We start from the raw sequence: 13,016 nt of genomic DNA, 5'->3' as shown, positions 1-13,016 counted from the left end.
GGCTGGTTTAAGCCATTTGTGAGTGGGAGTGACTGAGCAGCCCCTTTAATGACTCCAGCTCTGGAAGCTGGGATACCTGGGGGTTTGGGGTTGAAGCAGAGGCCCAGGTTATAGCCCTAGCTCTGTTGGTGAGGTTCAGTCGTGCCTTCTTCATGCCGATGGCTCTCAACCTCTCCCTTTCTGAGTCCTCATGCTTTCAGCCTTGTCCCTTACAGCATCTGTGGCTGGGCTCCAGAGCAAGACTGGCCCCTCCAAGAGAGCCTAGAGCTTTGTTAGGGCAATTGGGGGGACCACAATGAAGACCATTGTCTCCTGTCCCCTCTTGAAGTAAACAAAAGGCTCCCAGTCTCTGGGGAGCCCTAGCCCATGCCTGCCCCCTGCCCAACCTCCAGTGCCCAGCACACAGGGAGGAGCCAGAGCCACTGGAGACAGGAGATTTTATTGATGCTGATGGGGGTTGGAAAGGCCCCCAGGAGCACAGGGGCCAAGTCAGTCAGCGGATGCATAAGGCCTGGGCATGTAGGGGCAGGTGGGAGCAATTCATCTTCTCAGGATTCTGTGGCTCTTTCCTTGGGGAAGGGAGAGAGCATCTTGGGGGAGGGGGGCAATTCCAAGAGCAGCGAGAGCAGAGGTTAGGGATGGCTGAGAGCCCCTAACCTGAGAGGAGGACCACAATAGGCAGCAACACCTGTGTGGGAAGCTGGACGAACTGGTCAGTAGGGGAAAAGGGCAGGTGAACACTGGGCTGGCCTCTTGGGGAGGAGTCCAACCTTAACCTGGGTAAGCTCAGGAGGACACCTGGTGTTACCAAGGGGAGTGGGGCAGGACCCAGAAGCTGGGCCCCTTTCCCTGCAGGCCTCCTTAGGGAGAAAAAGGCATTCAGGGAGCTCCCTGGCAAGGGGCGCCAGAATTAGTCCTTAAGGCACAGCTGGGGGCAGACAAGGCACCAAGGCACAAGTGGTAAGGGGGCAGGGGCAGCCTCCAAGCTGAGCACCAGGGTCACAAGAGGACACAGGACCGCCCACGCTTGATGGGCGTGGGGTTGAGCACAGCCCGGACAGCCTCAGCAAACACCTCCTTGACGCCGTCCTGCTGCAGAGCCGAGCACTCGAGGTAGCGCACAGCGTGGATCTGCTTGGCCAGTGCCTGGCCCTGCTGCGGCGTGATGGGTGCCTGGCCCTGCTCCTTGAGGCGCCGTAGGGTGTCAGGCTGCGCCCTCAGGTCCTTCTTGGTGCCCACCAGGAGGATGGGCACATCAGGGCAATGGTGGCACACCTCTGGATGCCACTTGTGCCGCACGTTCTCGTAGGAGGGCGGACTGGCAATGGAGAAGCAGATGACAAAGACGTTGGTCTGAGGGTAGGAGAGTGTGCGGAGGCGGTCGTACTCCTCCTGGCCCGCCGTGTCCCACAGGTTCAGGTTCACTGTGCGCCCATCAACTGCGCTCTGGGCACTGTAATTGTCGAACACTGTGGGGATGTACTCCTTGGGGAAAGCGTTAGTTGTGTAGCAGATGAGCAGGCACGTCTTGCCCACTGCCCCATCGCCCACCACCACACACTTGATGCTCTGCATCCTGGGTGCAGCTGTTGCAGTGGAGGCAATGCCTCCTCCCTCTTCTGGGCCCCTCTGGATGCAGTTACCTGCGAACAGATGAGAGGGACACTTTTGGTTAGGGAGACCTCTACTCATTGGGAAGAAAAGATGGGGGCACAGAGGGAAACCAGCTCCTGCTCACTTAACCTGACACCATCCTACAGTCTCAAGACATATCACAGAGACGCGGATACACAATGAGAAAGATGCTCAAATATGAGGGTCCTGAAGGCTGCCATTATAATGTGTGAAGCATATAAGCTCTGTGTCAAATCCTGATTCTCTTATTTTCTAGCTATGTGACCCTGGATTAAACTCTCTAATAACTGTAAAACGGGGATAAAACGACACCTACCCCATTTTTGGGTTGTGGTGAGGATTAAATAAAATAGTACATATAAAGCATATAGACTAGTGCCTGGCCATACATAATGGGCATTAGATATCAGCTGTTTGAATTTTTTCCAAGCACTAGTAAAAGCAGTAAAGACACAGGAGGGTCATAGGTGGAGCCTCTACAAACTCAGGGCCCACCCTGCCCAGTGTACCAATATTTTCAACTCCTTCAAAGCCAAGACAACTTGGCTACTGAGGCTAAACCAAAAGGCACAAAAAGAAGCATGCTCTATAAGGAGCACAGTTCTCTAGACAGCTGTCTTTCCCATCCAGGGTGCCCTGGAGATGGGGAAAAGGCAGGAGAGATCACCTCCTCATTCTTGTAAACATGGAAAATGCCATCTGGCCACACATACCCAGGTTGGCAACTCAGTGCTGGGGAGCAAGCTGAGGGTGGGATTTGAACTGGAATCTGGGGACATAATAATAAATGAAACAGAGGCTGAGGCTCCCAAATGTTAGCATCTTTTTTCAATGTCCTTGGTGGGGTAGGGCAGATCTTCTAAGCCCAGCCAGGAGGGATGAACAGAAGAGCAAGAGAAGAAACTGATTTTCTCTTCAATTTTCTGTCCTTTTCCTGAAACCACGGCAGGTGCCTCTTGGGTAGAGAGCACAGTGCCACGGATTCTAATCACTGATCCACCAACTAGTCATATATGATCTTGGGCAACATATTTAAGTTCCTTGAGCCTCAATTTTCTCATCTGTAAAGTGAGGATAATCTTGCCTATAACATTAAGAGTTGCTCAGAGTATGAAAAGAGCTAATGTGTCAAAAGTGTTTAGCATGGGGCATAGGACACAGAAAGTGCCCCAAAACGAGCTGCTGTAATTACTCATGGGGTAAGTCCAAGGGAGGGAGTCCCAGCTCCAGTCAGCACTCTGGTCTCCTTTGCTAGTCACAGAGCCTTGGGGTGAAGAACTCTTTCAAGTTCAGGGACAGGGCAGAGTTTCCGGAGACCCTGTGATTATTTTTACTGCTATGGTAAGGGTTCTCCTCTCATTGGCTATTTCCTCTTGGCCAAGGGGGTACTCTGGCTCTCTAGTATTTGATTTCCTTTTGTTGCTTCGCTCCCCTACAACCAGGTTCTCTTCCGTGGGAGGGGGCAGTCCTTTTAGGCATTCCCAGATCCCTGAGTATCCCTGGCTCTGCCCAACCTTGACTACTGGTTCATCTTTTCCATTTCACTTTCTGCACTGGAAGGCTGCACCCTGGTCTGGGAATACCTTAACCTGCACAGCCTGACCTTTTACCCACTGGTTCAAACCTTGAGAATGGGGGAGGGAGGAGGTGGGAACCTCCCCATTAGGAAGAGGTGACGGAACTTCGGTGACGAGAGGGCGGACACGGATGCAGGACTTTGTCCCACGGCCACAGGCCGGGCCATAGCTTCCCCTGAGACCAGCTGGGAGGGAAATGGTTTCACTCAATTAGGTTGCCTCTCTGGTTCCTATTAAAATACTTCCATTTTTATTTGCATGACTAAGTAAGTCTGTGTGTTCAAGTGTTCAACCTCAGGACATTCAGACAGATACCCTAAGGAAAGAGCTAAGGGCCCTCTAGGGCAGTGGAGAGAACCTGAGACTGGTCAAGAGACTTGAGTCCTAGCCCCAGCTCTGTTTTACTATGAACTCAATGCAACCAAGCAGGAGGCACTTCCCTCTATGGGCCTCAGTTTCCTTGTTCACAAAACGGAGAGAAAAATGCCTGTGACAAGGGTACTGGGTGAATAGAATGAGACATAAAGAGACCTGGGAGTAGGAGGGGGGTTGATGCCATTACTTGCATCTACAGGATTATCTAGAGGTCCTGGCATTTCAGAGCAGAACTCCTGAGCCTGTGAATCTTCAGTTTTTACACAGGGCAGGGGGGTTGGTGTGGTAGTATGACTGGGAACTCTCCCCTACTAGCCCAGCGTTGGGCTGGCCGGAAGGCAAGGAGGGAACTCTGACCTGCAGTCACAAGGCTAAGAGACTGGAAGTACAGCTGGCTCCAGGCGGCTGTGAAGGGAGGTAGTTATCAACCAGCAATCAGTAAAGCCGCCCTCAAAGGACCCGGGAGCGAGAGGGTAGCTTCCGGGCTGGCAATGGAGAAGGGACTGACACTGGAAAAAGATCATGAGTGAGGTAGTGTCCAGAAACATGTAGGGGCAAAAGCACTAGATACCTGAATCTGACCTTCTAGGTTCATGTGCTGAAGTTACCCCTTGATAAAAAACCCTTTACAGATTGTATGGTATTATGTATTTGATCCTTATAATGCCCTAATTCCTACTATTCCTATTTTATAGATGATGAAACAAAACCCAAAGCAGTTAAGGAGCCCAAAGTCACACAGCTAGTTAGCATGGGCGCTAACACATAAGTCTCAGTTTGTGATCCAAAGTCCTGTGTTTTCCTCAATGCATCTTACAGCCTCCAAGTTACCCCTTACCAGCTAACTGCATGACCTTGAGCAAGTAAGTTACTTCCTTTCCTGGAGCCTTAGTTTCTTCATCTGTAAAAGAGTGATAATACTTGCCCTCCCTGACTCATAGGGCAGCAGCATAGATCCCATGAGATCATAGAAATGAATGTTTTTAAACTATGAAGTGCTGTACACACAGGAAATAACAGGAGCAAAACCTTTCATTCCAAAAGGCAGGAAGCACCCAGTATGATTATGCAGGTGCCCGAGGCAGCTCCAACTCTCCCCATTTAAAGTCCACTTCAGACCCTTATCCTCTCTCCCAAGACAAATCTTTTCTCTGAAGGAACCTATGGCCTAAACTGGTTCCTGTAAGTCCCCACAGCCCACATAAGGAGGCTATATGCTAAAAGTTAGGGTCTAAATTGTGCCTGAGAAGAAGGGACAGTCAGTGCTGCAGGAGGCCAAACAAGGAAAGCGGCCTGCCTGGGAGTGGAGGTTCAAATGTGGCTTATTCACTAGATGGCTGCTTCTCTTTTTTAAAAAGAGAACCTTCATTTAGTAAAGAAATTAATTAATTGACTTGTTCTGGCTTTTTTCCCCCAACTGAATTCAGATCATGCCTGGTCCCTCAACTTGGTATTCAAAGTTCTTCATAATCTGGAAGTGGTTTTGGAATAAGAGCGTCCTGGATTTAAATCCTAGCTCTGCTGCTTATCAACTGTGTGACCCTGGGCTTGTGCTTTGACTCTCTAAGCCTTCATTTCCTTATCAATCAAAAGCACCAATTACACTATCTACTTCGTAGGGTTGTTACAAGGATTAAGTATATAAATGTAGGTACTTTGCAAATGTGAGTTCCTTGGAGCATCCCCCTGTAAACATCTTGTCTTTGAACCTTTACTCTAGATCTTCCCAACTGCCACCATTCCCTTTCCCCTCTTAAATTCCCCTGGCTCCACAAGGCCCAGCCTAAATCTCACAGTCTCATGGGACCACTGAATTCTCCTTTCTTTGAACCTTCATAGCACAGCCACCTCTTTCTTACCCATGCTTTGGCTTCATGTGATTCTCTTTTTCCTCTGGTTACACACAAGTTTCTCAGCCTGTGGATGCCCCCCAATACTGGAGCTTGGGCTTCTCTAGTCTTCCCCACAGAAAGGCTGAGTAAAGGGCTGGACATGGAGAGTGTGCAATCAATGCCTTCTGACTTGCTTGCTTCAGCTCTTATTACTGAGAACTGGACCCACCTCTCCAAAGCCCAGGCTTGGACAAACACCCCCACAGCCAAGAGTGCCCTCTGAGTCCTAATGGACAGCAAAGGCAGCCAAAAGCAGTAAGTGACTGCACTAGGCAAAGCATCTCTTCCCAATACCAGCTTGGCCTGGCAATGGCAGGGAGCGCAGCCCATGGGAGCACAGCTCATGGGTGGCTAACCTGTCTGAGTGGTATCCCTGGAGCCCAGCCACCACCCAGTGAGGCCTGGCTTTGGGGTGTGGCCCAAAGGGGGGAAGGAAAGGAAGCAGCTGATTGCCCGATTGCCAGATCTTTGTGGCAGTTACAGTAGGGGAAGTGTCCCAACTTGGAGTGGGGGAGGGGAGGAATGGGCCCCAGAAGTTGGGGGAGTGTGGAGGCAATGGGAACTCTCTCTAGTCTCCTAACCTGACCCAGCGCTCCCCATCTCCAATCCGAATCTCACACTGACTATAATCCCTCTGGGCATTCCAAGCCCTGAGCTCTGGCCACATCACCCTGATCCTATACAAGTAGCTTCCATTTACTCAGCTCTGACTAGTCTCTTTGCCCCTAAACACCAACTAACAGTACTCACTTGTCTATCTTGCTTCACGTGGAGGCTGATCTGAATCTTATCTGTCACTACACTGGGACCAGCTGGACGGCAAGGTCCTGGCTGATTTCTGTCTCTATAGGCCAAGCACAGCACAGTGGCTGTCAGTAACTGAATGAACCCAATCTATCCTCAGGTCTTTGCACATGAGACGGGTCTACTTCTGGAATGCTGCTCACCCTCTCCACATCTTCCCTCCTTCCCTGTTCTGTTCTCCAGCTCCTGCAGGACACTCCAGCAAGCCCCTCTCCTGCCCTATCTTCCCCACCACTGATCGTCTTGCCTATATTCTTCATTACACTGAACCAACTGGATGCTTCATGAGGAGGGAAGTCTGTCCTCTTGCTTACTTCCTGAAGCCCAGCATGGAGCCAAGCAAAAGCTGCAGACATAAATCCTTCCCCCCATCAATCCACAGACTGATGCTGAGAACAAGGAGAGCATCAGGAGACGTAGGACAACGGTAGCGAACAGATTATATCATCCTGTTCTCAACTGGAAAGGTGAGAGGAGAGAAGCTAGTGATTATCCCAGCAACTAGGGCCAATGAAGAAGATGGGTAGATAGACTAACGATTGGGAATATATGAGGACATTTGGTAAAGGGCAGTGTGGGCATCAGCTTTAGAAGCCCTGTAAGTTTGTTTATTTGTTTTGTAGGGAGGGATAGGGAGAGGTGATATGAAGAGGTTCAAAGGGGCTGAAGCTGGCTGCAGCTGGGCTGGGAGGAGGAAGCTGGGGGAAATATGAGGTCAGTGTGGGGCTGGGCCCAGGCCAAGGGCTGAGTCTCTGTCTTCCCCTTCTCCCCATCAGCAGGACAGAACCTAAGAGCCCAGTTACCAGCCTTTAAAAAAAAATCCACACTGGAGAACTCTTTACCTCTTGCCATTCCCCATCCTTCTGGCTCTGCAGGGGTAGGGTTAGAGATGGCTGGCAAGAGTTGACTCCACCTACTAAAGGTTACCAATAAGACAGGAGGAGGAGGAAACAGGACAGTCACAGCTGGGAAGACAGCGTGGGGTGGGGTTGGGCCCTTTCACTGAGTCCCAGTTCCTTCCCTACCTCCCTCCTAGTCCCAGCACCCTGGGTACTCCACGCAGAGTCAGCCTGAGGGACAGGCCAGCTCTGGCTGGGGGAGCCAAGGAGGCTGCTCCTCCCCCACAAGCAGCACAGAGGAAGGCTTCTACCCTGGCTTCCTCCTCCCCGCCCAGTAGCAGCTCAGCAGTCCTGGGGCCCCATGAAAGGCCTGTGAAATGGCACTTCCTTTGCCTTTGCTCATTTCACATGAGGCTGTACAGAAATGCCACCCTCCCAATTCTGCCTCCCCCACCTGAAAATACCCACAGAGACCCAGCGGCCTGGTCCCTTGAGCCCCGCCCCAGGCCTGAGGGGGTTTCCACAAGGGAAAAAACACCAGGGAGGAAACTCCGCATCTATTTTTTTTCCACTGTCAGTGGGGCAGGCTGGAGCAGGGGACAGGGTACTCCCCCACTTCGCTGTCCCCTGTCAAAATTACCAATACTCTGTACCTTCTTCCTACCTCTCAATCTCTAACACAACCCTTGTGCTTCTCCTGCCTCTGGACAGATACTTAAGAGCAGGAGGGCCCAGAGCAGGTGACACTGCCGTGAGAGGCCTTCCTAGAGAAGGGAGAGCCAGAGCTATCCGTATTCACTGTGCCCCATAGAGGGACTAATTATGCAACTCATTTGTTGAAACCCAGGCCAGAAAGACTCAAGTTGACTAAGGTTATACAGAGATTTGGTGGTAAATGCAGGACAAGAACTTAGGTCTCTTAACCTCCAGCCTGATGTTACTTCCACAAAAAAGGTGGGAATTGTTACTTCTGCCTGGGAATGGACCCACCATCTCTTTGACCTTGTTCAGGATGACCCTACCATAGTTGATCCCTTTAGGAAATGAACCAAAGGGCTCAGATTGATGCCTGATCTCTCTTTGCTTCTAAGTTCCCAGGCCCTCATGTCTAACCCATCTGGGACATCTATGATTTAGAACTGACATTACTGGCCCGCCAGCCATCCTGTTTCTGTCCCAGCTGAGGAGCTCCTCCTCTGGCCTCTAGCTCCTGGGGAGATGCCCTCCCCCCATTCAAGATGAAGGCAAAAGAGGAAGCTGGACCCAGGACAGGAAAACCAGTCTGGTCTGGGGAGGTGGCCCAAGCTTTGTCTCTGGTTTCCCTCCCTGGCCCTTCACAGGGACCCCAGTAAGCCTCATCACTAATAGGTTTATAAATGTGTTATGAAGGGTGGGGTTTTCAGTATGGGCAAGGGACCCCTTCTTCTTCCCAGTATTCCAGTTATCACCACTCTAATATCTCCTCAACCATCTCACTATAGACAGCCTCTCATCTCTTCCTGCTCATAACCCTCTAAAAGCTCACACTAGCCACCTCTTTTGCCCTAAAACCTTGCCAGAAACAGTGCCCTATATCCCAGATTCCCAATCAGGGATCTGTAACAATCTCACATCAGCCCATTCATGCCACAACTTTAACTATATATCTCTTTAGCCAAGACCTCAACAGCAATTCTTAGGTTGCAGCCCTCCACCCTCTCCCCGCAATGATATTTTCCCAGTTTGATACCTCCCACCTGGTCATATTTTTCCAACAATTTGTTGAAACCTCCAGTGGGGTCATACCTTGCCTGGGAGAAATGCCCATCTCATCCTTCCCATCTACACCCTCAGAGCCCTGAGGGTTGCTCAGTTATACTGAATGCTGCAATAAATACTGGTTTTGCCAGGCTGGGAGTCAGTATTCCTGGGTGTTTTTTTTTACTGAGCCCTGATCCTGGGAAAGTGCCTTGCATGTACATCATTCTCAGGGCCATCCCCTTTCCTGGAATTTCCTCCTGTGGCCGAACCCTCTGCGCCTCCTAAAAATGAAAGTAGGAGAGACAGGTGGAAGGACGGAATTGTAAGAAGTAACAATTCGTGAGAGAGGGACAAATATAAGAAGAGACAGGATGGAGAACAGGGGTTGGCCTCAAATTTAGTTGCGCTTGGGGGATCCCAAAAAACCAGCACCTGCTCCTCCTACCTCTCTTTTTTGGTGTAAAGAAATGAATTAGAGTAGACTGACATAGCTAGAGAGAAGTGGATCCCTCAGTATACATCCCAAAGGCTTGAGGAAGGAATTCTAGAATGGGGACAAGAGATTACAGAGTCAGGCTAGACTGAAGTTAGACTCAGGAGAAATTCCTGAAAGAGAGGGCATAGGGTACTAGGCAAGAAGGGGAATATTAAGGATGCCTAACCGCAGAGAGGGGTCAGCAGAACTCTACAGGGCTTCCTCTCACCAAGGCCTGATGCAGACCAGGGCACGTGGGGAGGCCCCAGAGGGCAGCAGGGAAGAGGGGGCAGGCACCTTTGCCTGACACCCCTTTTCTTCTCCTGAACTGAAACTAAAACAGTTAAAACTGAAGTTAGACCAGCTGCAGTCTCCACTCCAGAATCCAGCCTTGGCTCCCTCCCTTTCCTTCCATCATACTTAGCTCATCTGGTCCCATTCTCCCCACCAGGCAACGTTGGAACCAGAAGGGTTGGAACCAGAAGGCGGTGAAGTCAGGGATTGTTAGTCTCAAAGCCTGGCCTCTTGATCATGCACCCAAGGGCCTGGGTGATTTTGGTTTCCCACAGCCTCTCTCACCGGTCTGACTCCTATGTCACTCTACTCTGACTGCTACGGACGGCTTCCTCCTGCCTAACCACAGTCTCACCCACTGAAGGTTCCCTTCATTCTGCTGGCTTCCCTGCTCTAGGCCCTGTGAAGGTTGAGGGCAGTTATTTGGTTGTCTCCAAAAGATAAAGATATAGACACAGAAACTTGCATGCCCATACACACACACACAGAAGTTTCCCAGCCTTTAATCATCTCCATCACTGCAAAGTTGCAGCTGGGAAGGTTTGGAAAAAAGGCTCTCAAACTCACCAAGTCTTTCTACAGCAGATCCTGACCCCAGAGCTGGAGAGAAGGGGCTGAATGGAAAGTGTTGGGGAGAGGGAAACAGGCTGAGGGTTCTAGCGCAACCATGGCAGACGGAAGGAGCAAGTAAGTGGATATGTGTGCAGAAGCCTAGAAGTTGGGGAGGGAAGAGTGAGGGGAGGCTGCAGGGGACAGAGATGGTCAAAGGAGCAGGGTAGGTGAGGAGAGCTCAGGGCCTAGGTTTAATGGAGTGTTTGAGAAAAGGGAGACTGAAGCAGATGAGAAGAGGGGGATGGAGGGTTTGTGGGTAGAAGCTGAAGAGGGGGTGGGCGTGAGAACTGGGAAATGGTTCCCAATCCTTCCAAAGGGCCAGAATCTCTGCTACTTCCCAGAAGCCCTATTCTGTCCAACTCCTGAAAACAGTCTTGCTCTCACTGATGCCGTCTTGTCAGGGCATCTCACTACCTCTAAATGAGAGCACTTCCACCTCCAGTCACAGGGCAAGACCAGGCTTTTTCCTTCCTTGGTTTGGTTTACCCCCCAAAAGAAGCAAGGCCAAGAACTGCTTAGCCTGATACAACTTATGTTTGCTCATTAACTACCTGTTGCTTGCTCCAGGGATGGAGACGTCGGGCCTCGGAGAAACAGACACAGAGAGGGAAGAATTGGGATCGGCGGGGGTCACCCGGGTCCTGAATGCAGGGGACCCTTCAGCTGCAGCCAGCAAGTGTGGGTCTGGGACGGCCTCGGGCTTCCAGGGAGGGAGTTCTTTCTCGACAGCCTCCGAGCCTCAGAGGCCCCAGGCACCGCCCCCTTCTCTCAACCTCACTAATGTCACAACTGCCCGAGCAGAGGGAGCGACTTCTCCCGCTCAGAGACCCTCTCCCCTCAGAAAATTCGTTCACCCGCCTCGACAACTTCTGGCGGCACCTCCACCTCTGAGTCCCATCTCCCGGCTCTAGGCTCTTCCACTTCTGAGGCTTTTCTCCCGGAGCGGGAGACCCTGTGACCTCAGGGGTCTCTCCCAGCTCCCCGGAGCCGGCACAGCCGCTGGGAAGCCACCCTCACCGGGCCGCCGCCCGCTCGCGGCCGCCCGGTTCCTGCCCCGCCCGGGCGGCCGCGCCCGCCAGCCTGCAGTGAACCGAGCGCCTCTCGCCCGCGGTCTCCCGCAAGCGAACTTCCAGGGCCGGCGCCCGCACCCCGTCCCGGGCCGGTCGGGCGCCCTTCTCCGGGGTCCCCTGCCCGCGGGCCAGGGCCGGGCCTCACCTGGTGCCTCCCCACGGCGGGGGAGCTGGGGGCGGCGGCAGCGGCTCCGGGCTTGAGAAGGAAGTGAGAGCGGGAGGCCGGAGGAAGTGGGGGGGGCGGGCCGGGCCGCCGGGGCGGGGGCGGGGCCCAACCCGGAAGCCTGCGGGCCCGCCCCCACCCCCTCCCCAGCCCCCGCCCCGGCCCTCCTCGCGCCTCGGCCCCGCTCCTCGCCCCGGGCTCAGTCTGGGGCTCTGCTCTCCCCCGCGCTCCGCCCCCAGCCCTTTGCCCCTGAGGCTGTAAAGGTCCCGCCTACCCGCCTCTGTGGCCCACCCCCTGACCCCAGCAGAGGCCCCTGCCTAAGCGCTCGGCGCTTGTACCCCGTCCCCACATGGCCCCGGCGCCTCTAGGCCTGGTGCCTTCAGCCCAGCCCAGGCACCGAGCGTTGGCCGGGGCTGGGGTAGGGCCGGAACGGGTTAGGCTGGGGCAGTCCCCACCCCTGCCCCGAGCCCCAGGGGAGCGCTGGATGGAGGTGATTCAGCAGTGGGAAGGCCCCAGACCCCTGGGGAGGGTGGGGAGGCTGGGGGAAGGGGAGTTGGCGTCAGCACCCGGGCAGAGACAAGATCAGCAGAGGCGCAGCGGAGCCGCGGGCCCCCAAAACAGGATGTTGTGTCGTTCCGTACTCGGCAGCTCCGCGCGCCCCGACCCAGGGGAGGCGGCAGGGCGGGCGGAGGACGTGGGCCTCTTCTCGCCCGTCTCCTCGCCGGGGCTCGCAGCCGGTCGGGGCTGAAGGGCCGCACCCAGGCCGCGGCCTGAGGCCGGGCCAGGGCCCTGGATACCCTTGGGTGGGCGGGCCCGTGGGCGCCCTCTGGCGCTTCTGCTCCCACGCCTTGCGCGGAGCTCTTACTTGAGAATGGAAGCCTTGGTTCTACACGACTTCCTGAGCGCGTACCACGTGCGTGGCCTCATGCTAGGTGCTGTGGAGAAAAACAGGCGTTTAAGACAGGATTCCTGTCTACGAGAGGCTTTCAGATAAACAGGCGGGTCGGCCCCGGGAATAGTAAATACCTTAGCCTTTCTAAGCCTCAGTTCTCTCTTTAACGTAAAATAGAAAAATCTCTCCTTCACTGGGTGATTGTGAGGATAAAATGTGAATATGTGTGAAAGTCCAGCTGTCAATGACTGGCTTAAAGTAAGTCTTTTATTTTTAATTTTTTTCAAATCGTATTTTAAGAATGTTTCCCAAATACGTATCTGCCCACATCTTTGGGTCTTGAGTATTCTATTTGCTTTGTCTGCCTTCTTTCCTGCACTGCCTGCCAAGGGAAATGGACTCAGTCTTTCACAAGCTGGTCCTGGCATCACCTCCCTCCAAATCACACACACACACCAAATCTCTGCCATGCACTTAATAGTTTCTCCCAGTGTTGGTCAGTAGAAATACAATACAAGTCCCTTATGTAATTAAAATTTTCTAGTAATGACTTTTTTTTTAAAGGAGGTACAGGGAATTGAACCCAGGACCTTGTACATGGGAAGCAGGCACTCAACCACTTGACCTACATCCATTCCCCAATAACTT

General features: G+C 53.0%; 1 protein-coding gene across 2 annotated transcripts; it reads right to left on the bottom strand.

Moving 5' to 3' along the window:
- Positions 1-423: 423 nt before the first annotated feature.
- RHOG (ras homolog family member G) lies at positions 424-11,563 on the bottom strand. Of its 2 annotated transcripts, XM_071218232.1 has the most exons (3): positions 11,459-11,546; positions 10,795-10,827; positions 424-1,643 (listed from the first exon to the last, which is right to left on the bottom strand). In XM_071218232.1, the coding sequence occupies exon 3, from the start codon at positions 1,573-1,575 to the stop codon at positions 1,000-1,002; it is 576 nt and encodes a 191-aa protein (XP_071074333.1). In that variant the 5' UTR covers positions 1,576-1,643; positions 10,795-10,827; positions 11,459-11,546; the 3' UTR covers positions 424-999. The 2 variants fall into 2 exon arrangements, with proteins under 2 accessions (XP_071074333.1, XP_058161817.1); XM_058305834.2 differs by lacking the exon at positions 10,795-10,827 and having other exon boundaries at positions 11,459-11,563.
- Positions 11,564-13,016: the final 1,453 nt, after the last annotated feature.

This window comes from Dasypus novemcinctus, chromosome 10 (assembly GCF_030445035.2).
Source record: "Dasypus novemcinctus isolate mDasNov1 chromosome 10, mDasNov1.1.hap2, whole genome shotgun sequence".
Classification (NCBI taxonomy): domain Eukaryota; kingdom Metazoa; phylum Chordata; class Mammalia; order Cingulata; family Dasypodidae; genus Dasypus; species Dasypus novemcinctus.
This window is presented reverse-complemented; position numbering and strand designations above follow the sequence as displayed.

Coding starts and splice junctions, on each gene's coding strand:
- RHOG (XM_058305834.2), bottom strand. CDS start 1,575: ATGCAGAGCATCAAGTGTGTGGTGGTGGGCGATGGGGCAGTGGGCAAG.